The sequence below is a fragment of the Poromitra crassiceps genome (assembly GCF_964638095.1).
Source record: "Poromitra crassiceps genome assembly, chromosome: 16".
In the NCBI taxonomy this organism is placed as follows: Eukaryota; Metazoa; Chordata; class Actinopteri; order Beryciformes; family Melamphaidae; genus Poromitra; species Poromitra crassiceps.
Window position 1 is genome coordinate 12,340,083 of NC_139645.1, and position 24,019 is coordinate 12,364,101.

Sequence of the window (24,019 nt, forward strand, 5' to 3'; positions counted from 1 at the left end):
TCAGGCTAGGTGAGTGTACTGTATGTCTTAGTTATTATTCTGTTCTTAATTGTGCGTATGTGCGCTGTGAGGGGCCCTTTATGCGTCCAGACCCAGGGGCCCGTCATGTCATAATCCGCCTATGCATAAGTGCAGCGTGGAAGTCTTTTCTGCTGCTTGTGAATTGTCCTCATAAAGATCGAGCGCATCGTGATACAGTTAGGCTATATCAATAAAAATCACTGATCTTGTAATAACACTGTGGTATTGATTTCAACCATACAACCCGGCCCATCTGTAAGTAAATCAGTGGATGAATCTGAGTTCAGGTGGGTTTACCCTGCACTGTGTTGAGGTTGTAGAAGGTGTGTTTTAGCCTACTTCCAGAGGTCTGAGCGGTTTGCAGGAGGTTGTAGAATTTGCAGTGGGAGCCAGAGCTCCCCCTCTGGACAGACAGGTCACCTCAGGACCAGAGCTCCCCGTCCGTCCTGACCGTGGTCCTGACACACAGGTCATATCAGGACAGCCCCCGCAGCAGCAGCAGGGCTTCATGTGCTGCTCGCTGGAAACCGCCGTGCTTTTCAGCTTGTTAATGCATACTGTCGTAAACTGCTGCATACTGTAGTAAACTGCTGTGCTCAATTTCATCTTTCACTTTTCAATGCTCCACAGCAGTGATTCTCACCCTTTTTCATATCAAGGACCCCTAATTTAGTACATATTAGGGCCACAGACAGACAGACAGACAGACAGACAGACAGACAGGCAGGCAGACAGACAGACAGACAGACAGGCAGGCAGACAGACCGACCCCCATTTGGTGAGATTTTGTCTTGAACCAAAATGTGAGAATATTGTTATTGTTCGATATGATTTTGTCCAGATTGCCATGAATATCTGTATTGTAGATACAGAGATAACATTGTAACTATCGTCATTCTTCTCCATTCTCTACTTGTGTTGTCTGAAATAATGGTGACGTTTAACAATAGATACATTTGCTTGGCGCTTGGGGACCCGCTGGAGCCCCCTCAAGGACCCCTGCTGGCCCCCGCACCCCATGTTGAGAACCACTGCTCTACATCATTTGCATTCGATCACACACATTTGGGAGCCGTGAACAATCTTTATTTATTTTATTTTATTTTTTGGGTGCAAAGGTCTACTAATAACAGTGTCAACTAATTTGCGGATAATGTATGCTAAAGGAGTGAGGATCAGTACATGTTTTGAATTCCTTCGTTTTATCTATGCAGTGTTCTATGCAGACCGGATGGCATCCAGCAGATGATAGAACACTCATCCATAAGAGACTTGAGACTTGACTTGGACTTGTGACCAAGGACTTGAGACTTGACTTGGACTTGTCCCTCAAAGACTTGAGACTTGACTTGGACTTGCCCCTCAAAGACTTGAGACTTGACTTGGACTTGCCCCTCAAAGACTTGAGACTTGACTTGGACTTGCCCCTTAAAGACTTGAGACTTGACTTGGACTTGCCCCTCAAATACTTGAGACTTGACTTGGACTTGCCCCTCAAAGACTTGAGACTTGACTTGGACTTGCCCCTCAAAGACTTGAGACTTGACTTGGACTTGCCCCGCAAAGACTTGAGACTTGACTTGGACATGCCCCGCAAAGACTTGAGACTTGACTTGGACTTGCCCCTCAAAGACTTGAGACTTGACTTGGACTTGCCCCGCAAAGACTTGACTTGGACTTGCCCCTCAAAGACTTGAGAACTTGCTCCTCAAAGACTTGAGACTTGACTTGGACTTGCCCCTCAAAGACTTGAGACTTGACTTGGACTTGCTCCTCAAAGACTCAAGACTTGACTTGGACTTGCCCCTCAAAGACTTGAGACTTGCTCCTCAAAGACTCAAGACTTGACTTGGACTTGCTCCTCAAAGACTTGAGACTTGACTTGGACTTGCCCCTCAAAGACTTGAGACTTGACTTGGACATGCCCCTCAAAGAGTTGAGACTTGACTTGGACTTGCCCCTCAACCTCAAAGACTTGAGACTTGACTTGGACTTCCCCCTCAAAGACTTGAGACTTGACTTGGGACTTGTCCCTCAAATACTTGAGACTTGACCTGGGACTTGCCCCTCAAAGACTTGAGACTTGACTTGGGACTTGCCCCTCAAAGACTTGAGACTTGACTTGGACTCTAGCTCAAAGACTTGAGACTTGACTTGGGACTTGCCCCTCAAAGACTTGAGACTTGACTTGGGACTTGCCCCTCAAAGACTTGAGACTTGACTTGGACTCTAGCTCAAAGACTTGAGACTTGACTTGGGACTTGCCCCTCAAAGACTTGAGACTTGACTTGGACTCCCCGCCCCCCCCCCCCCCCCCAAATAAGACTTGTGAGCATCTCTGGAACATGCCCCCTCTACTGCACATGCACAGACACATGGTCACACACACACACACACACACACACACACACACACACACACACACACACACACACACACACACACACACACACACACACACACAAAGACAAAAACACACTTTGAAGCGAGGGAGGAGCAGGAACGGTTACTCAGACTTCCAACTGGAATAACGGCAAACATTGACTTTTGAAATAAGTGGAGCTCCTTGTTTGCTGCGGCGAGCGGATGAGTAATCACATGAATATTATCCACTGTCTATATCCAGCCGTTTGCTCATTTGTGCCACCTCATTTATTCCTCGGAAGAAGAAATGCAGTTGCTATGTAACTTTCCAAAACGTCAAGTCTTACACAAACATGTCGACATCAGAAACTCAATGAATACACGCTCATTCTGCAGGGAGCTGTGTATGGGTCCATAGATGTTACATTCCAGTCATTTTGCTCTCAGGTAGGAACTTCCAGTAGCATCTCATCTCCAAAGAATATTTTCCTAACAGTCTCATATCCTCCACTGGGTCTGCCGTGATGATGCAATAGGCAAGAAGCTACTGGGTGGCTGATCAGTAACTACAGACAGGGGTGGTGTGGCGAGGGGCGTCTGGGTGGTGTTAAGAGGTCAAAGGGCATCTTTATAGGGATAAATATACAGACACAGATACATAAAGTTTGAGTCATAATGTTTTTTCTCTGACTTTTTGCTCTCTTTTTGAACAGGTAAAATATGAGCAGGTGGATTTTATTGCTGTCTGTGTGTCTGAAAGTCATCTCAGCATCGTTTGACTACATGTATGACGAGCACGAGTTTCTGGGTGAGAGAGATCACACTACACCACTCACCTTTTTAAGTGTTTTAAAATAGCATGAATAGACAGGCAAAGTGATCGCCTACTTCCTGCTTCAGCACTGTACCAGAGATTTTCATCCGCCATTTATTTTCCCCATAGACATTTCGTAAAATGCTTATAAAAATAGTTTTACTGGTTCAAACCAAACGTTCAGCTAACGCTATAATCGGAATATACCATAGAACATTTCCCTCAGACCGAAAAAAAATCTAAAAAACATTTTCTTCAAACCCGCATTTTTTTTCACGTTTTGGTCTGAGTGAAATGTTATGCGATCTCTCCTGTTTCTAAATATATCTGTACCGTTTGGTTTGAACCAGTAAAACTCTTTTTATAAGCATTTTACTAAATGTCGATGGGAAAATAAATGGCGGATGAAAATCTCTGGTACAGTGCTGAAGCAGGAAGTGACGTTCCACTTTGGCTCTCAATATGAATAGGGCTGCATGCATATGTCAGTTTTAGAATATTTCCAACTAAAGTGAGCAGTTTATTGATCATGGGTCCTGGGATTACATGCTAATCATGTTTTGTCGTCTTAATTTTGGTATTTTGGTTTATTTTGTCCCTCTCAGACCCGGAGGATGTCCTGAGTGTGAGTATTCCTCTGGAGGAGCCACAGCACCCTCTACTGGGAGCAACGCTGGTACTGCCGTGCTACTTCCAGGTAAGTCTATTTGCTTTTGATCAGTATGCAGTTTGTATTCAATGGGCACTATGCTTTGCACAGTATATTTAATATAAAGAGAAAGCATCGCATGGATGCAACTGGGACGTATCCTCAGTGATGTACCCTGGGGTCATAGGATGTTTCGGGTCTCGCAACATCATACACTCTCGCCCAGGTGACCCAGCCGGGGCTGGCCAAGCCCCAACTTACGTCCCAGTAGCTACCCACGGTCAGCCCTATAGGGAGGGTCGAAGGTGGTCATGTGGTCAGGGCCACTCAATCCGCTGCTCCGGAACTACTCTGCCGGGACCGGGGGTGGGGGGGAAGGGCTCTGGTACGTAGAGGGACTGGGCTCTGTGGGTTGCCACCCGGCCGGGCTCCTCCCTCGTCTCACCAGGTCTACGACCTGTGCGCTGCACCAGACTCCCCCGCTCCAAACATCTCATTCCGACGTGATGGTATCTTGGTGGATACCATGCAGTACCAGTAATTGGTGGCACTGCCGACTCCACTTGCGGCTTGAATGGCCCTCCTAGAAGGCCTCTCGTGGATTGTTGGGCTTCTTCCTCACGGAAGACGCAGGCTGGGGCGCTAACCCATACTGCTCCCGGGTGCCGTCCCTGTTCCGGCTGTCAACTGTCTCTCCAGTGGTCACTAGTCTATTCCTGGTTGTCACGTAGTCTATTCCTATGAGTCACTGGCTAAGCCAGGCTAACTAATACAGTATATTCAGAAACTTCCTTTTGTTCTGTTTATTGGTTTTCATATGGACAAAGAAACGATGTACATAATTTAAACATGAACAGAAAAGAAAAAGAGAGAAAAGAGAAAAAGTAGGAGTTGCTGAGGAGTTTGACCTTAAAAAGTAACTTGTTAGAATAGAAATGATACATGTTATATTATTATTATTAATAATAATCTTAATCCACAAAGGATTAGTCTCTGTGCTAATAAAGGTGGTAAAGTGGTTACTGCCCTAGCAATCTGGGAACCCATTGGTAAGCAATATATAGATATATATATTTTTTGCAAGTCGAAAGTCTGTCTCGAGAGATTACTGCCCTAGTAAACGTTGTGATACCCTGAATCGTTGTCTTTGAGTGTTGTCATGTTGATATTCAGTTGCAGGAATCGATGAAACACTGTTGTTCCCCCGTGCAGGATCACACTGTGCCTGACCCGGGAGCGCCCGCCATCGCCCCCCTTTCTCATCGCATCAAATGGACCCACGTGACTAAAGAGAAGGTCACCAACATCCTGGTGGCCCTGGAAGGACGGATGCGTATCGCAGCCCGCTACCTGGACAGGGTCCATATGGTGGGATACCCCGTGACCCCCACGGACGCCAGCATCAAAATCACGGAGCTGAGCGCCAACGACACGGGGGTGTACCGCTGCGAGGTCCAGCACGGCATCGAGGACGACCACGACACCGTCCACGTGCAGGTTCAAGGTACGTCTTGAGCAGTGTTGGGGGTAACTCATTACAAAAGTAACATTACATGTAATATATTACTTTTAGCAGTAACTCAGTAATATAACTTATTACTTATAGGATTTCAGTAATATTATACCAGTTACTTTGTCAAGTAACTCAAGTTACAAATTTAGTTACATTTTATTAAATCAAAGCACATATTTAAAAAAAGATACAATCATTTCCTAATCAAACTGTTTGTTTTTATGCAAATAACCACTACAGATGACAATAACAAAGGAAAATAATAACATTCAGAATTTTGGATTGTTTACACTGACTTCAAGGTGGTTGAAATAATCTTTCGGGATGGTTCCGGCCGGGGCAGCGATGTCATTCTGCTGCTGCTGTTGTTTTGGTAAAAGTAATGCAAAAGTAGTGTAATAAGTAACACGTTACTCTACACAGAAAGTAATATTGTAAAGTAACTTATTACTTTCAAATGAAAGTAACTAGTAATATGTAGTATATTACATTTTGAAAGTAACTTGCCCAACACTGGTCTTGAGTGGTACAGATCCATGATGGGAACGAGAGTGGAGCTCAGAGAGGATTTAGGGTCACATTAGTGTCAAATAATAAAGACGTGCATACATAATTTTCATAGATATGTATGATGACAAAAGTGCCAGTTGAAAATCACTGCTTGCTGTTAACAGGGCATCTAATTTATGACTTATCAATCTCTACTGGCAAGGCAAGGCATTGCAACGACGTACAGTGGCCTGTAATGAACATAAACAATACAACCACCCTTTTATAATAGGACGAATCAGAATCAGCTTTATCGGCCAAGTATGCACACATACAAGGAATTGGACTCAGGTTTGCTTTGCTCTCATAGTATTCACATACTCTCATAGTACTCACATACTCTCATAGTACTCACATACTCTCATAGTACTCACATACTCTCGTAGTACTCACATACTCTCATAGTACTCACATACTCTCATAGTACTCACATACAAAAAAGACAGAAAGGTAGCTATGCACTAGCCTGGGTAAACCCAGCCCCCAGTGACCTGCTCTCAGGCTCACCCTGCTTGTGTGCTAGTGACTGGGAACTGAGAGAGCAGGTCACGTGGGGGCTGGGTTTACCTAGGCTAGCTATGCACAAGTTAAAAACAGGCAGGGCAAAAAGGTACATTTAGACCTTAGCAAAGTATACAGTAACTACTATAAGTGTGGTGTAAAGTGTCTGCTTTAAATACGTATATATGAAAGAATATGTATAATATGAAAGACGAACTAGGTAATTAAGAGCAGAGATTTAAAGGGGCCATATTATGCATTTCTTAATTTTGTATCATATATATGTTGTTACAATCTTGGATGGTCATATTAAACATGGGCTAAGCTTCAAATAAATATGTGAAAGTGTTTTAATGTTACCCCCATGAACCACCCCTCGCGCCTATGAACTCTCGTAGACGAGATGACATGGATTTATGGCGATTTTGTGCGAGAACCATAATTTTTGTGACGTCAGTAAGGACTTGTTACCCTGGCAACAAAGCGTTGCCGCCGGCCGGCGCGCAGCGCGCGCACGCTAGCTCCCACCCTTCCCCTCTCTTCCCTGTTCTGTGTTTCAGTAACCCGCGGCGGCGTCACCACTCAACAGGCTCTCTCTAGCCTGGCTGTCTGGGACTAACACAACAGTAGTAGTCTCATGGAATAACGGATTCCAGACCGCAAAAACAAGGAGACGACATGGAAGTGAGCCAGGATGTAGGACTGAAGTGGTAAGTTCTGAAAATATGTGTCTCATTCCAGCATCGGTCCAATGTGCTGCTAGGAAGCGCTAACGTTACTTACCGGCTGGGTAACGTTAGCACTTGCTATTTAGCCTAGCAGCACAGCTGCCTTATAGACATGAACAACCGATGAATGACGAAAGGCACATATTTTCAGAACTTGTAACGTTAGTCCAACTTGCTGACTTCTCCAAGTCCTCATTTTGGTTTGGTCCGTGTAGCCTTTGCTAGGAGAGGCACACTATAGTCACAAGCATTTGGGAAGTTAGCTAGCTAGCTACATTAGCTAGTGTGAAGCTCCCGGTGTAACGTTATGGCAGGCCGTGGTAATAGAATCCCTGCTTGGCCAGCCACTGAAGGAAATGTCCGGGTGCAGCGGCCTAGCGGAGCTGTAGATAGCTAGGGGGATGTTGATAAATCAATTGATAGCTTGCTTTATGTCCAAGTCACGTTTTTCATCGATGGTCAAATTCGTTTTGACAATCAGTTGCTCGTTGATATAATTGTTTTACAACTACCAAATTTAGTAGCCATAGCAGAGATCGCCTGTCTGTTTCTGTTATGCATGACTATCTATCTATCTATCTATCTATCTATCTATCTATCTATCTATCTATCTATCTATCTATCTATCTAGATAGATAGATAGATAGATAGATAGATAGATAGATAGATAGATAGTCAGACAGACAGACAGTCTCGCTTCTACAGCGATAGCTCTCTGGGCAGAAGTTTGCAAACGCAAAAACTCCTCGCGCTGCCCACCTGGAGTATTTTCCGGAGGGTGGGGGTTCAGGGACAGGACCTAAAAACAGCGTTTCAGACAGAGGGTGAACTGAAGGGGGCAGTGAGAGCCAGTACAAGATAAACAATGAGTTTTTTAAACTATGACTGATGCAATAAGTTACTCTACTGGAGGCCAACAATAAAATAATAATACATTATATTAGCAAAATATGGGCCCTTTAACATAAATCTCTAGTGAAGAGGTTATATCACCATGCTAAAGAATAGGATGAATCAGCGTGACATCACAACCACCCGGAAATGTGGAACCCCACAGCAGTATGAGTTGTGCCAAACAAATGTTAATATCTCAAAAACTATACATGACATCACTTATATTTTGACATGAGTGAGAGCAGAAGTAGCTCAAGAGTCTGATGTATGCATGTCTTGTTAAAGTTGTGTGAACTGTTGCAGTTTTTAAAATGAAGTGAATTTAGTAAACGGCACAGCCGGCTAGAGTGAGACAATCAAGGCTGGCTCCATAGGGTCCCATTATAAAGTTATCCATTCCCAGTGACGCCGTTTGTTTACCAAAATGCTGATCGGCTGATCCCTCGTATTCATAGCTTTCAAGGGGCGTTACGTGCTGCCGGGAACGCCCACCTGGCGGTAAAAAAAAAAACTTGCCAGCCGTGTCGACTAGTTTCTCACGCTGTGTTTGTTCAGCCAAAGTGCCGGATAGCCTACCTGTTGTGCTATCGGTTGCACTAACGTTACAATAATGATTAATACCCCGTTAACGTTACTTGAGCTTACCTTTGATGAAATGTTGGCCGCAAAGAGCAAAGACGTGTGTACTTTGATGGTAGAAAAAAAAGCTATTTGCATTTCCCCTGCCCAGCGACTGAACCACTCGCACAAATCCACAACCTCCTCCTTTCTTTCTCCGACGGGATTCTGTGAAAGCACAAGCCAGGCGTGTCTCCTCGTCGGTTTAGTGCAACCGATAGCGCAACAGGTAGGCTATCCGGCACTTTGGCTGAACAAACACAGCGTGAGAAACTAGTCGACACGGCTGGCAAGTTTTTTTTTTGACCGCCAGGTGGGCGTTCCCTGCAGCACGTAACGCCCCTTGAAAGCTACGAATAGTCAAAACAGTCAAAAGCTTACTTACAGTACACCTTTACATGAAAGTGCTTGTTTTTCTGTCTAGGTCTTGTGTTCCACTACCGGGCCGACACCCGCTACAGTCTAACGTTTGAAACGGCCAAGGCAGCTTGCATCCAGAACAGTGCGGTCATGGCTTCGCCTGAGCAGCTCCAAGCTGCCTATGATGATGGATTCCACCAGTGTGATGCAGGCTGGCTGTCTGATCAAACAGTCAGGTCAGTTGGTAGCTGAGGTCTGGTGTGATGATTGTGTGTCTGAGGGTGGATTTTCCTTCAAGCTGAACTTTGATATTAAAGCAGAATTTTATAATAACTCCAAGGTACCCGATCCAAGATCCTCGAGTGGAATGCTACGGAGACAAAGAGGAACTCCCTGGAGTCAGGACCTACGGAGTGAGAGATGCCAACGAAACATACGATGTCTACTGTTTTGCTGAGAAGATGACAGGTACTTAAAGCGACGATGTCATGTAATGTCTCCTCATTTGTGATTTCTCGTTCATTGTTGTCAGATTTTTCTTCTGTTTTCAAAATCTATTTATTTGACGCTCCTCTTTTTTGTTTACTTTTTAATGTCATCTTATACAGGCAGGGTTTTCTACACTGGTTCTGCGGCTAAGTTCACCTATGCTGAGGCAGTGGGAGTGTGTTCTGAGCAGGGAGGCCAGTTGGCCACCACCGGCCAGCTGTACCTGGCCTGGCAGGGCGGTATGGACGCCTGTAACGCAGGCTGGCTGGGGGACAGGAGCGTCCGCTACCCCATCAACGTCCGCAGGCCGCAGTGTGGAGGGGGGCAGCTGGGCGTGCGCACTGTTTACCTCCACAACAACCAGACAGGATACCCACTTCCTGAGTCCCGCTATGATGCCTTCTGCTATACAGGTAGGCTGTCTATGATGCCTTCTGCTATACAGGTAGGCTGTCTGCCATTTAGGTCCAGGATGGAGATGCTGAGAGTGCAACGGAGGGGTTTAATTCCAAAATGCGATATCAATTTATGAAAAATATTGCTACCTAAAGAACTTGGACAACTCCAGCTCATTCAGAATGCTGCCACTAGAGTTCTAACAAAGACTAAGAAAGCTGATCATATTACTCCAGTTCTTAAGTCCTTACACTGGTTGCCTGTGTGTCATAGAATAGATTTTAAAATACTGTTACTAGTCTACAAATCACTTAACGGCCTAGGCCCAAAATACATCGCTGAATTGCTCCCACGCTATGAACCGTCTAGACCTCTCAGGTCAGCAGGGTCCGGCTTACTAACTGTCCCTAGGATTAAATCAAATCATGGGAAAGCCGCATTCACCCACTATGCTTCTGCAAGCTGGAACAATCTGCCTGAAGACATCAGATTTGCCCCAACTTTACTTACTTTTAAAAATAGACTAAAGACTTTTATGTTTACCGTCGCTTTTAACTGCTGACAGATTGAAAATTTGTTTTATTCCTCTGTAAGTGTATGAAATGTCTATTTTATCCTCTTTTTTTCTTTTTTTCTTATGTCATCCATTTTATGTGAAGCACTTTGAACTGCATCTGTGTATGAAATGTGCTATACAAATAAATTTGACTTGACTTGACTACCTAAAATTGAAAAAAATTGAAAAGCATAAAATGACTCCCTAACTAACTGTCCATAACTATCAGTGCCAGCAGTCAATATGGAAGAGTGGATGTCTTTTCTTCTTAAAAAAAGATTGTTGTGTTTTTTTACAATATGATTTTAGAACAAAAGTCTTAAAATATGCTTGGGACCATGTCTGCCTACTGGTGAATGAACCACAAAAAAATACAGTAGTTTTTATGAAGTATAAGTAATGAGACTTTTCTATAAAATATGAAAAAGAAAATCTTATGGCATTTATTCTGAATACATAATGATATGGATAATTATAGTTATTAAGGTGAAAAAGTCACTTTTCATTTCATTGTGACATTGTAACTGTGCATTTAAACAGCCTATTCTAAGATATGAGCCATGTATCCAGAGTATTGTGTGAATGCAAACGTAGCCGTCGATATAACATCTAAGCATGTCCTTCCTTACTCATCCAGAGTCCCCTGAGGACGAGGGCTCAGGCCTGGACTCGGTGCTGAGTGTTGCCACGCTGACGCAGAGCCCGGAGGTCTTCTTCAGGAGGACCACACCGGAGAGCGAGGCGGTCGGCGAGCTGTTCACTCAGCGGCCCACCGCTGTGGACTTCACCTACACGGAGAGACCCACTGAGCTGCCCCTGCCTCAGCCCACTGAGCTGCCCCTGCCCCAGCCCACTGAGCTGCCCCTGCCCCAGCCCACTGAGCTGCCCCTGCCTCAGCCCACTGAGCTCCTACCCCAGCCCACTGAGCTGATACCCCAGCCGCCCAGCATCACGGAGCCCATCACAGAGGAGGTGGAGGCAGCCACCGCCCGGCCAGGTGTCGGCTGGGAGCCCAGCAAGCGCTTCATGATCCCTCCGACTGGTCAGTGATGGAAGTTCTTGTGCATATTATGATAACTTACTGTATTGTAACATTACAGTACTTAGAAACTCTGGTGATTCTCTCTGCTCTTGGGATGAAAAAATTGCCTATACCAAAAGAAACCAGAGAATAATTTCCTTGTGTCCATCTCCATCTGTAGGCGTGGTGTTCCACTACCGCTCAGGTTCTGGCCGCTATGCGTTCACCTTCATCGAGGCCCAGCTGGCCTGCCAGAGTGTCGGAGCCTCCATCGCCAGCCCACAGCAGCTGCAGGCTGCGTTCGAGGCGGGCTATCACCAGTGTGACGCAGGGTGGTTACTGGACCAGACCGTCAGGTACACCTGATGTCCCACTCTCTATTCTCAGATACCTGCCCCGTGCAAATAATACCCAAGTAATCGAGTACTCCTCGAGGGTACCCTGCACAATGAATGCTCTTGTTTTGATTGATGTACTTTTACCTCCTATCCTGTTTGTTTTACCTGTTGTCTGTAAACATGCAACTACTGTAAGCGTTCTTATTGTAACAGGGCTCCCTTGAAAATGAGAGTGTACTCTCAAGGCCCTCCCCTGTATAAATAAAGGTTAAATAAATAAAATTAAATAAATAAAAAATGTTAAATAAATTATGTTGTCGACCCTATTCCAGGTATCCTATTGTTTCTCCTCGACATAAGTGTGCGGGAGACCTGGAAGAGCGACCTGGAGTCAGGTCCTATGGCTTGACACCAGCAGATGAGCGCTATGATGTTTACTGCTATGTGGATGGGCTCAAAGGTGAGAAAAATATTTAGTTTAATTTAGTTTGACAAAATATCACATTGCATATTTGTACTCTGGAGATAGTATAAACAGCTTTATTTGATCCACACAACTGATTTTATATTTTTTATTGTTTTATTGTAGAAACATTAAAGAAAGGGCTCCCTTTTCTCACTTTTCCACCATCCTCCTGAAATCTCTGTTCCATCTGCTCCTTAGGTGAGGTTTTCCATCTGGGCTCCAGAGAAGGTTTCACCTACGACGAGGCGCTCTCCCAGTGTCAGGAGCAGAATGCCACCCTGGCCTCCACCGGAGACCTCTACGCGGCCTGGAGACTGGGCTTCGACAAGTGCCGCGCCGGCTGGCTCGTGGATCGTAGCGTCCGTTACGCCGTCAACAAGCCCCGCCCACAATGTGGAGCGGGGAAGCCAGGAGTGCGTACCGTGTATGCCCACTCCAACCAGACGGGCTACCCCGACCCTCGTGCCAGATTTGACGCCTATTGTTTCAGAGGTAAGCACTCAACTGCTATTATTTGCTGGACTCGCATTGAATTCTTACCATATGCACCCATGTGATGTTACTGACAATCATAAATAACCGTGTATTCCTGCAGTGAATATTCTACTTCTCGCCAATGAAACTGGATTTAACATGACGGAAATCCAGGAGTCTCTGTTTAACCTGACATCAATAACTGAACTGTTGAGGACTGGTAAGCTAAATTATATTACTCGGATGATAAAAGGTCATATTTACAGTATATATACCTAGATCATAAACAGTTATTATCATTGTCCACTGAACGTTTTCATCTCGTTTTTTGTTATTGTTGTTCCTCACCCTTTTTTCCACTGTTTCTCTATAGGTTTTCCCTCTATTGTCCATCCCATCGCTGTGGAGTCCTCGGGCTCTGGTTCAGGCTTTGAGTCTGGGTCTGGGGCCGGTAGCGCCTCTGGTGGTCACTCTGGGGACCTGTCCGGTTCTGGAGACCTGTCTATCTCTGGGGATCTCTCTGGGTCTGGGGATTCGTCTGGTTCTGGGGATCCATCTGGTTCTGGACACCTTGCTATCTCTGGAGATCTGTCTGGTTCCGGGGATCTGTCTGGTTCTGGAGACCTTGCTAGCTCTGGAGATCTGTCTGGTTCCGGGGATCTGTCTGGTTCTGGAGACCTTGCTATCTCTGGAGATCTATCTGGTTCCGGGGATCTGTCTGGTTCTGGAGACCTTGCTATCTCTGGGGATCTGTCTGGTTCCGGGGATCTGTCTGGTTCTGGAGACCTTGCTATCTCTGGGGATCTGTCTGGTTCGGGGGATCTGTCTGGTTCTGGAGACCTTGCTATCTCTGGGGATCTGTCGGGATCTGGAGACTTGTCTGGCAGTGGGAGTGCTGAGCTTCCCAGTGGATCCTCAGGCCTTAGCAGTGGAGACATGTCTGGATCAGGTTTCAGCGGAGAAGAACCCGGGTTCACAGTCACCTTCTCAGGCAGCGGCATCGTGGTTCTCTCTGGAGACTCGTCTGCTTCTGGAGGACTACAAGAAGCTGGAGAAGGAAGCGCAGAGATCCTCATCTTCCCCTCTGAAACTAGCTCTGGGATGTTCAGTGGCAGTGGGGACACGTCGGGATCTGGCAGCGGCTCTGGTTTCAGCTCTGCAGAGAGTGGCTCCTCCTCAGACGGCTCCGGGGCAAGTGGACTGTTCTCCGGCATGTCGTCCGGTTCCGGCTTCAGTCAGGAGTTTTCTGGGTTCAGTGGGTTCCCCTCAGGATTCTACCCCTCGGGAAGTGGCAGCGGCATGTCAGGAGAGGAGTCCGGCAGTGGAGGTGCTCAGATCCTACTGATAGACGGTGAACTTGTTGATGTGTCCACCTCACTCACCCACAAAGAGCAGGAGCTGGGCGGAGGCCTGCTGGAATTCAACGGCTCTGGAGACGTTTCAGGATCGGGCCTTGCCAGTGGTGATCTCAGCGGCTCGGCCTCTGGGAGCGGCTCAGGGTTCTTCTCAGGCGTGACCTTTGTTGGGTCAGGGTTCACGGACCTTACGCTGTCATCCTCTGGAGAACAGGAGGCCTCTGGATTTCTACTCTTCAGTTCTGGACAAGGAAGTGGTGGACATTTGTCTGGATTTGGAGCCTCAGGTTTCCTGTCTGGGTCTGGGTCTGGATCGGGAATCTCTGGGTCGGAGTCCTCTACCAGTGGAGAAGAAGGCAGTGTTACATTCTTGACTGGAGATTTTATGACAGAGGTATCAACAGCAACCACTGTCTCTATGGAGCTCGGGCAGGGGTCAGTGGAGTACAGTGGTGAGGCAAGCACCAGCAGTGGCTTCTACTCTGGCAGTGGAGATGTTACCCAGGCTAGTGGAGATGTGCGCTCCCAGACATCCAGTGGCGTCTCTTCGGGGAGTGCCTCCGGAGATCTGCCGCTGGTGGTGCTTTCCACTCCATCCAGTGAGTGGGAACTGACAGTGAGCACTCCAGGGCCAGAGGAGGCCCTGACTGGGGCTGAACTGGTTGGGAGCACTGGTGACTTCTATGGGACCTCGGGTCCTGCACTCGCCCCAGCAGGATTGGCGGCTGATACCACCACAGCTGCAGCCATCTCTCTGCCGACACCAGGCGTTATGGCAGAACCCAACTCAGTGGAAGGTAATTCAATCAATTCATATTTCTATTATCAATGGGAATATAGTACATGTTGCTACTCCAGTCGTCCCCCATGGTATGAAATCAGAGGATGGGTGGACTATGGATCTATCCATCCATCAAACGTGCTCTGATTTTGATTAAACTTGCAGGGATATATCTTCACAATGTTTTCCATTGTGGAAAAAAATACACTGATATTCCTCAAAGTTAATTTATTGTTACTGCAAAGCTCCACAGATGGTCTGCAGAGGGTCCGCACCGAGCTCTGCGCTCCTCTAAAAAAAAAGAAACTCTGTGGAGGTCTCCGCAAACGGCGCGGGTCACTTCCAAGGCTGATTGGCTCATGGTTGCTATGTTATTTGGTTACTAGGGAAGCAGTGTTTCCCACAGGATTTTGAGAATTTGTGATGGGGGACCGCAGACCCCCTAGGGGGGTTCGGGGGCATGCTCCCCCGCAAGATTTTTTTAAACATTTTAAAGTAAAATGCATGAATTTGGTGTACTTTGAGAAAGCTTAAGAGCAAAATGAAAAGGCTAGATCTATGAAGAACATGTCATCATTACTGTGCTGTGGGTTTACAATGACAAACTAAATTTCTCCCTATAGGTCAGGGATACTCAACTTGCTTTGCCACTTTCGTGAAATGATAGAAGGCGAGGGGCCAGTTAATAAACAAACAATATACCTTTTTCTGTAGCGGATTGTAGGTTTTTGGGGTGTCAGCCTGAGTTTAGGCTGACAGTGTTGTGCACACCGGATAGTTAGTTAGGTTAAGTTAGTTAGGTTAAGTACATACATAAGTGCCTGGGTAGCGAGCAGATGGCGGTATTTGACAATTTAGCAGCTAAATCATAGATTATTGAAAGATATTCCATATTCCAGACTGAAATGCTATAACAGAAGTATTGGCCAGAATGACATGAACATTTATTGGACACTTATTCAGCGGATATCTTGCATGTTGCGTTCAGGTGCACTGTAAAAAAATAAAAATAAAAACGTTTTTTTTTTTGGGTCAACATCTTATTGTGGCGGCCCGCCACAAATTCCTTTATGTATGGGAAACACTGAGGGAAGTATTCTCTTCATGCAAACTGACAGCTGATTCAGTGCTCCCTGTGCGGACACCACGTCATCACTGCATTTACCAGACATTAAATGCTGTGCCTCTGCGAAGAGGACAGTCATGCTGTGAAAATTCTGCAGTAACCATACAATTGCCTTAATAGGCTGCTATAAAGATGAAACGTTTTAACTCAAATGTGACATCTGTAGTAAGACACCACTGTTCTGATTTTGACAAAACTTGGAGGGAAGATGCATCTTGGCACTGTGTTCAGGCAGTTAATTAATTATTAATTAATTGTGTTATGAATTGTCCTGATAGGGTTGCTATCGTTAAAGGTAAACATTTAAACTTTCTAAAGACCACAATGGCAACCCCACCGGTCTGATTTTGATGAAACTTGAATCGATGGTGCATCCCTATACTGACTGGTCCGCATCATTCAAGAACGACAACATGTTTCACTTGTTCCTATAGGTGGCTCGAACCCATGTGAACCCAACCCATGCGGTGCTGGTTCATGCACGGTAGAGGACGGGGTCGCTCTGTGCCATTGCCCCCCTGGATTAACAGGAGAGGCATGCCAGTACGGTGAGTCCCACGACTGTGGAAGGTTTACAATACACTGTTACTCTGACAATGATCATTACAGATTAATTTGACACTTCTCTGATAGACAATTAATTCAATACTAAATGTTCAGTCTAACAAACCTTCTCCAGGAACATTTCTCTGTACTTCTCTGTAACTGTTGAACAGTTTGCATGTTGTTGGTCTGCCTTCTATTAGGTTAATCTGCCTGGTATCTTAAGATATATTTTCAGATAACTACCATTATATTTATGGATTATGACATGGAATTACTAGACTAACGCTAATCTTATTTTTGTCTCCTTTCTGTTCTGTCCTGATGTGTTTTGGATCATATTTTTGTTATGTGTTGTGTTGCTGCATCATTTTTGTCTGCATCTGGCTATGGGTTTCTTGTTTTTCGTGAGTCAGTTTGAATGTCAGGGTGTTTGTCGTATACGTTTTGGCCTTGCTCTGAAGGATCTCTTGTGTCATGTGTTTATCACAACTGTCTTCAGCCTATGTTGTTTTTGGTCTGCTGTGCCAGTGCGCCGCCATCGTCCTGCTGTGTGCATGCTATGCTAACCCCTAAGCAGCACATATGTGCTTTCTGGCAACATATGTGCAATTTGAATAGAGAAGCAAAGTGACCGCCTGCTTCCTGCTTCAGCGCTGTACCAGATGTTTTCATCCGCCATTTATTTTCTCATAGACATTTCGTAAAATGCTTATAAAAATAGTCTTACTTGGTCAAACCAAACGGTTCAGAACTTTTAACGTTTAAAAACAACAACACAAAAAAAGTATTTTCTTTAAACCCACATTTTTTTTAACGTTTTGGTGTGAAATGTTATGCGATCTCTCCTGTTTCTAAATATATCTGAACCATTTGGTTTGAACAAGTAAAGCTATTTTTATAAGCATTTTACGAAATGTCTATGGGAAAATAAATGGCGGATGAAAATCTCTGGTACAGTGCTGAAGCAGGACGTGACGTTCCACTTTGGCTCTCTATACCAATCTTCTGCTGCAACTAGCCACTGATTCAAACATAAACATATTGCAAATATTACAATTCTTCTTTTGGCTTTACCAAGATAAAACAAATATTATTATTATTATTATTTTTAGTAGGAGATAAACCTGGCCCACCTTAAACAGTAAGATTAAGACAAGCAATGTGGTAATAATGATAATTTCAGTTTGCCACACTGGAATGATTGGTGCAGTAAGTTTAATTTGGATCAAAAGTTGCAGCAGCTCTGATCAGTCCTGAGGTGTGTGCTCTCACAGCTCCACCCCCTCGCCTCGCTGGCCCCACCCCCTACCTACCTACCCCACCCCCTACCTACCTACCCCCCCCCCCCCCCCCCACCCCCCGCTGAGACAAGAGTCTCACCCCCACCCCTTTTTTGCAGAGCTAGACGTGTGCCATTCCAACCCTTGTGCCAATGGAGCCACCTGTGTGGAAACGGCGGACTCTTACAAATGCTTATGCCTGCCGAGCTACGGAGGGCAACGCTGTGAGATCGGTACGACGTCGGCTTCAGCTAATAAATACTAACAACCACAGCCTCTCAAAAACAACGGAAAGAGGTGCTCAAAACGCCGAGAGCAGATATCACATCATTGTGGCTTTGTGAGAATACTGGGTCAGCCATTTTATACTTATTAAAAAAGTCACTTAGGCGGGGCAAGAGAATGAATGAAGCCTTTGAATGTTACAGTAGAAGGAAAAAAAGTGGAAATTCACAAGGCTTACATGTACTATTCTCGCCACATTTAAAACCATCACATTATACTGTTGGAAGGACCCTCCTACGTAAGGTGAAGTATTATGTAAACATTTCCATTTCGTCTTGGGAAATTTGTTGCCCACTTTAGAATGGAAATATTGTCCATCTTCAGATTCTTTTCTGGATGCCAGTCTGACAGAGAACATTGCAGTTGGGAAAATTGGTTCCACACTGACTGGCAAGATAAGTACAGAGTATGCCAAGGTAAAAAAAAAAAACACATAAACCTGCACTGAAACACTACATGGGTTGTGAAGGATACGAAGCACTGTATCAGCTGCTACTAAATACTAATACCCTAAAGATAGCAGAAGGAATGAGAAGAAGGCAGAAAGACTTCTCATCACGCAGATACTGTGCTTTGCTCATCTATTTCTAACCCATCCGTAGTTGTGGATGAAAAGGGGTTTTTGAAAGTCAGTGAAAACCAACGACTCGTACAAGCTCTGAAAGCCATGGTGAAGGAAGAATAGGAGTTTTATGTGATTAGGTGCGTTAAAACGATCAAGGAAACTATTGGCTTTTCTTGTGTGAGATCAAGCTGCATGCGGTGACCTCCCTCACAATGTCCCCCTGCTTGGTGTTGCGGCTGCAGATGAGCAGCTGTGTGAGGAGGGTTGGACTAAGTTTCAGGGGAACTGTTACCTGCACTTCACCGAGAGGGAGACCTGGCTGGACGCAGAGCAGCACTGCCGCGACCTGACCGCTCATCTGGTCAGCATCGTCACGCCAGAGGAGCAGCACTTTGTCAACTGTGAGTGACGACCACCTGAGGGCTGTGCTGCGCGGTGTGTGTGAGAGAGAGAGAGAAAGATTGAAGAAAGTCAATTCACCACATCCCCCCCTTCCCCCACTCACAGCTAACGCACAGGACTACCAGTGGATCGGGCTGAACGACAAGACGGTAGAGAACGACTTCCGCTGGACAGATGGCACTCCAAGGGTGAGTGAGACCAGAGACTTTAATATAGAGCGAGACAACACCCCATCTTCCAAGTCACTTCCTGTATCTGGGTTCGCCATTGCCATGCCCACTTAGGAGGACTGGTCAGCCAATGAAGCTTCATACCGTTGACAGACAGCCAATCACAAGCTGATGACCACGCCCATTTAGGAGACCGGAAGAGTACCATTTGTTATTATTGGCGGAGCCTGCGGTGGGGTGTCTCTCTATAGTAAAGGTCTCTGGTGATACTATTACACTGGTTTGTTACTCAAGCTACAGCAAACACGTACAGTATAGTTATTGCATAGCATAGCATAGTACAGTACAGTAGTACATAGTACAGTACAGTAGTACATAGTACAGTACAGTAGGCTGCAGTATAATATTGGGTAACTATTTATTTTACGGTCCCTAACAACGTATGAACTATTTCTAATCATGACTAATTACAAATAGTTCAGACGTTGTTAGGGACCTGTAAAATGAAGCGTTACCTAATATTGCATAGTATAGTGTATAGTATAGTATTTCATAGTGTAGTACAATATAATACAGTACACTATAGTATTGGATAATGTAGTATAGTGTAGTATTGCATAGTATTGCAGTATATAGTGTAGTGCAGCATACTAATGAATGGTGAATATTAAACCAAATTACAAGCTAAAGCTGTGAGCTCCCACTCGTTTCTTCTCCGAGTGTAGATTTATCTTGTGGGAAAAGTAACTTGTCGTTTCTCCTTCTCCCTCCTCAGCAATTTTTGAACTGGAGGCCGAACCAGCCCGACAATTACTTCAACTCTGAAGAAGACTGTGTGGTGATGATCTGGCACGAGAACGGCCAGTGGAACGACGTGCCCTGCAACTACCACCTGCCCTTCACCTGCAAGAAAGGCCCAGGTACTGCGAGTCAGCATGTGCTGCTGCTGCTACACAGCAGAGACTTTAAATACTGTACTACTGCAACAGCAATCCACTGCTAGTTTCACTGGATATGGCAATTGTACTATTTGTATTTGTATACGTGTAATTGGACCTTTTTTTAAACGATTCCAACTCAACTCTGTCTCGGTCCTCAGTTTCATGTGGCGCCCCGCCAGAGGTGCAGAACGCCATCATGTATGGCAACAGGAAGGAGCAGTATCCGGTCAACTCCATCATCCGGTATCAGTGTAACCCCGGTTTTAGACAGCGCCACCCGCCGGTGGTGCGCTGTAAAGCAGATGGACTGTGGGAGAAACCCCAGGTGGAATGTACTGACTGTGAGTATATACACTGTAGACGCCATATTGCCCATCTTAGGGCATCTTGTAGAGAAACCTAATTTTCATGAGTTTCATGAAATGCAATAGCGATGGGACAATCTGCTTACCTCATGATACAATTCAATAGATGATATGGGGTTCATAACCATGGTATGATGCTATAAATAAAAGTTCAGTGACAACAAAGTCTGAGTGTGCAGGATTGTTTATTTCTGTGTAATTTTTAGTAATGGCACTGGTTTGCTAGAATGTAAGCAACAATTTAAAAATGTTATTACAAAGTGCAAATAACATTTCAGTGGAGATTGTGAAATTGTGACGTCAAGCTGTGTTATTCAGCAGAATAAAATGGAGCTAATATTGCAATAAATCTTTCTGCCCCACAACACATATTATATTGCGATATATTGAGTTCCAATATATTGTCCCTAATAATGCAATATAATAATTTGTGCTATATTTCCCCCAGGAAGTATAAAGTTGTGTTATTTTGAATTGACCCTGGTTGTGTTTACCTCGCTGCAGTGAAACCCAGTAGAAGAAGACAGCGGAGGAGCAGCAGGAGTCCAGCAGAGCCGGCCAGCAGCAAGCATCACTAAGAAGGGAAAGTTAGTTATTTAAAAAGAACATTTACAGCAGCACACGCAATCCATTTTCCATTTGAGTGAAGAGGACTGAAGGATTAAAAGATTGAAAGACCAAACATGATGGGTGCTGCATCATGGTAATCTGTTTGTTTTTATTTTCTTCCCTGTCCCTTAAAAAATATATTTTAATTATATATAATAATAATAATAATAATTGTATTGCCGGGAGTTTATTGTCATCGTGTGTATTGTAATGTACCTAATGTGTTTTGGTGAAGTCATTGCTGGGATACTTGGATCTATGTGAGTTATTATGGAACTGCCTTGTTCACTCCAGCCTTCTGCAGACCCAAACAAGACAGAGCCAGAGGGGAAATGGCTGCATTTAGATCGACACTGGCAGTTTAGTATGAGCCATCAGTACAACTGGTTTATTCAGTAAGGTACTGGACAGTCCAATCGTCATTATGTCATGTGTCCTCATAGCATAACTCACACTGTTATTTTTATGGAAGAAATAGAAAGGCAGGAAGATAGAATAAAGGGATTCTCATTTGGCTAAATTATATATATTTACGGTATATATATATATATATATATATATATATATATCATAATTTTTTTCTGACCAATTAACTTGGCCAATTTCCCCCCCTGCTGCCCGGGTCGCTGATCCACCCTCTGCCGATCTGGGGAGAGCCGTAGACTAGCACCATGCTTCCTCCGATACATGCATAGGGAGCTTCACTGGCAGGACGTAGCACATGGGAGGATCACGCTATTCCCACTAGTTCCCTTCCACCCCGAACAGGCCACCCCGACTGACCCGAGGAGGCACTAGTGCAGCGACCAGGACACATACCCCTAATCCGGCTTCCCACCCACAGACACGGCCAATTGTGCGTGTATGGACGCCCCTACCAAGCCGGAGGTAACACGGGGGCTCGAACCTGCGACCCTCGTGTTGGTACATGTAGGCAGGGAATCTACCTCTGCACTACCCAGATGCCCATAAATCATATAATTCCATGCACTGCATGTCCACCAAGCATGTATGAGTTACCAATAACTTATACCCAAACAACTTGTCGAGTTTAAAGGGCCTGTTGGACGTTTTCAGCTGTCTAAAGTGGCTACTTAGATGTGTGGAAACGTCAAACTGATTGTGACAAAAATATGTTAATAAGATAAAGAAATGTTATTAATTTAATCTAAGCTAAGGCCATAGAGAGAAAGCAAGCAACAAACCAACAAACTACCGTACAGTCTGTAGCATCTGCTATAAATCAGAGGTTAAAAGCAGAGTGCTTTGCTCAATGTGAATACACAACCATTTATTTATTGATTCCACACACAGTGGCAGCGCTCTCTGCTGGATACACTGAGGCATCGCGCCTGCACTGTGCTGCTGAGCCAACCAACAATACAGGTGCAGTAGAGCAAGAGGTGAGGAGGGCTACGAACACAACCGGGCGGATCGTCATTCATTGTGACTTGTGACAGTTCGTCACGTCAGGTTGGTTTGAGTCCTTTCGTTTGTCTTTGTGTTCAGTCGAGTTGCATCGTCTTCCACACAGCTGTGCAGTGCATAGTGTCTCTGTGGAACACGCGTCAATCGAATGAAAAGCTGTTCTCTATTTCATGTATGTAACCTCAGAGGAAGTCATCTCTGCTAGATCGCCATTGTAACCGTTGCAGTGTGAATCGCTTGATGTTGTTTTTTTTCCAACGTTGACCGCTTTAATTTGTGCCTTTTGTTTCGCATCGCTGTTGCTGTTTTGCTGTATGTATATGAGAGGCTGTGCCTCCCACACGACACAAACTGCTCACCTGCTGGAGGAGAAACTAGTCAGGATTCACTTGCTACATGTTTCTACTGTTGTTGGCACTGATTTCAAGGTTGTCAGTTCAAATCACAAGAATCACATGTCTTATTTCAAAAAAGCATCACAGTTAGCTCCCGTTGCTGATTGTTCTCGGGGGCATGGGGCAGATCCATCTTTCCATGATTTGGACTTGTTTTATGTCTTGTGTTCTATTATTCGATAACACCAGTTCTGGTGTGTGATGAAGCTCTGCAGATAATGTTCCCACATGTGCCTCATGTCCGAATGTTTGTATTCTGAAAAACATATCAAGGAATGCCAAATAAAAAATACTTTTGATTGTTTCTCTGGATTCAACTGCCTTCGTACATCATCATCGGTAATATCATCAGTGACCCCATCAGTGACATCATTGATGATGTCACATGTAACAGTATGCCGACTTTTTCCCTCAGAATTCTGACTTTAATCTGAGAATTCAAACTTTTTTCTCAGAATTCTGACATTAAAATCAGAATGTTGATTTTATTCTCACAATCATGACATTGAACTCAGAATTCTGACTCTGATCTCAGAATTCCGACTTTTTGTTGCAGAATTCTTAAACTCAGACTTGTCACTTTTTTCCAGGTCTGACTTTATTCTCAGAATCCTGACTTTAAACTCAGAACTCAAATACATCTTCACATGATGTGGCTCTAATCGCCTTCAGTAGTTTTAAATTGTGTGTGGTGTATTTTTCTTCTTCTTCAGGGCAGCGACCCTGTTTGAATTCCGGGCGACCCCACTTAGAGCCGCGACCCTAAGGTTGGGGAACCACTGGTCATACAAGCATGACCCCACGAATCTGTTGCTCTTACAAAGTGAGTCAAACTTACCTAATTAATAAACGGTGGAGATCAATCAGGCCCGCCTCTCATTCCAGGAGCGTCGCCGCCCAAAAGCTCCAGGAAAAGACAACAACAGCTTCTTTCACCTTCCGCCGCCTTCTCAGTGAGCTCAGTGTGTCTGTGGTGTAAATAGGATCGAGCTGTGAGTCATAGGAATAATAAAATTACGG

General features: G+C 44.9%; 1 protein-coding gene across 1 annotated transcript in view; it reads left to right on the forward strand.

Moving 5' to 3' along the window:
* Nucleotides 1–23,273, forward strand: part of LOC310791229 (aggrecan core protein-like) — a 30,171-nt gene extending 6,898 nt beyond the window's left edge. Inside the window, exons 2-20 of the mRNA XM_083652907.1 lie at nt 3,099–3,193; nt 3,805–3,896; nt 5,061–5,352; nt 9,076–9,247; nt 9,352–9,479; nt 9,620–9,913; nt 11,090–11,494; nt 11,655–11,829; nt 12,144–12,271; nt 12,476–12,769; nt 12,873–12,971; nt 13,125–14,903; nt 16,448–16,561; nt 17,959–18,072; nt 18,932–19,090; nt 19,197–19,279; nt 20,037–20,181; nt 20,361–20,543; nt 21,072–23,273. Coding sequence (XP_083509033.1) covers nt 3,106–3,193; nt 3,805–3,896; nt 5,061–5,352; nt 9,076–9,247; nt 9,352–9,479; nt 9,620–9,913; nt 11,090–11,494; nt 11,655–11,829; nt 12,144–12,271; nt 12,476–12,769; nt 12,873–12,971; nt 13,125–14,903; nt 16,448–16,561; nt 17,959–18,072; nt 18,932–19,090; nt 19,197–19,279; nt 20,037–20,181; nt 20,361–20,543; nt 21,072–21,145 — 4,818 coding nt within the window. The 5' untranslated portion in view covers nt 3,099–3,105 and the 3' untranslated portion in view covers nt 21,146–23,273. The remainder of the gene's footprint in view (nt 1–3,098; nt 3,194–3,804; nt 3,897–5,060; nt 5,353–9,075; nt 9,248–9,351; nt 9,480–9,619; nt 9,914–11,089; nt 11,495–11,654; nt 11,830–12,143; nt 12,272–12,475; nt 12,770–12,872; nt 12,972–13,124; nt 14,904–16,447; nt 16,562–17,958; nt 18,073–18,931; nt 19,091–19,196; nt 19,280–20,036; nt 20,182–20,360; nt 20,544–21,071) is intronic.
* Nucleotides 23,274–24,019: the final 746 nt, after the last annotated feature.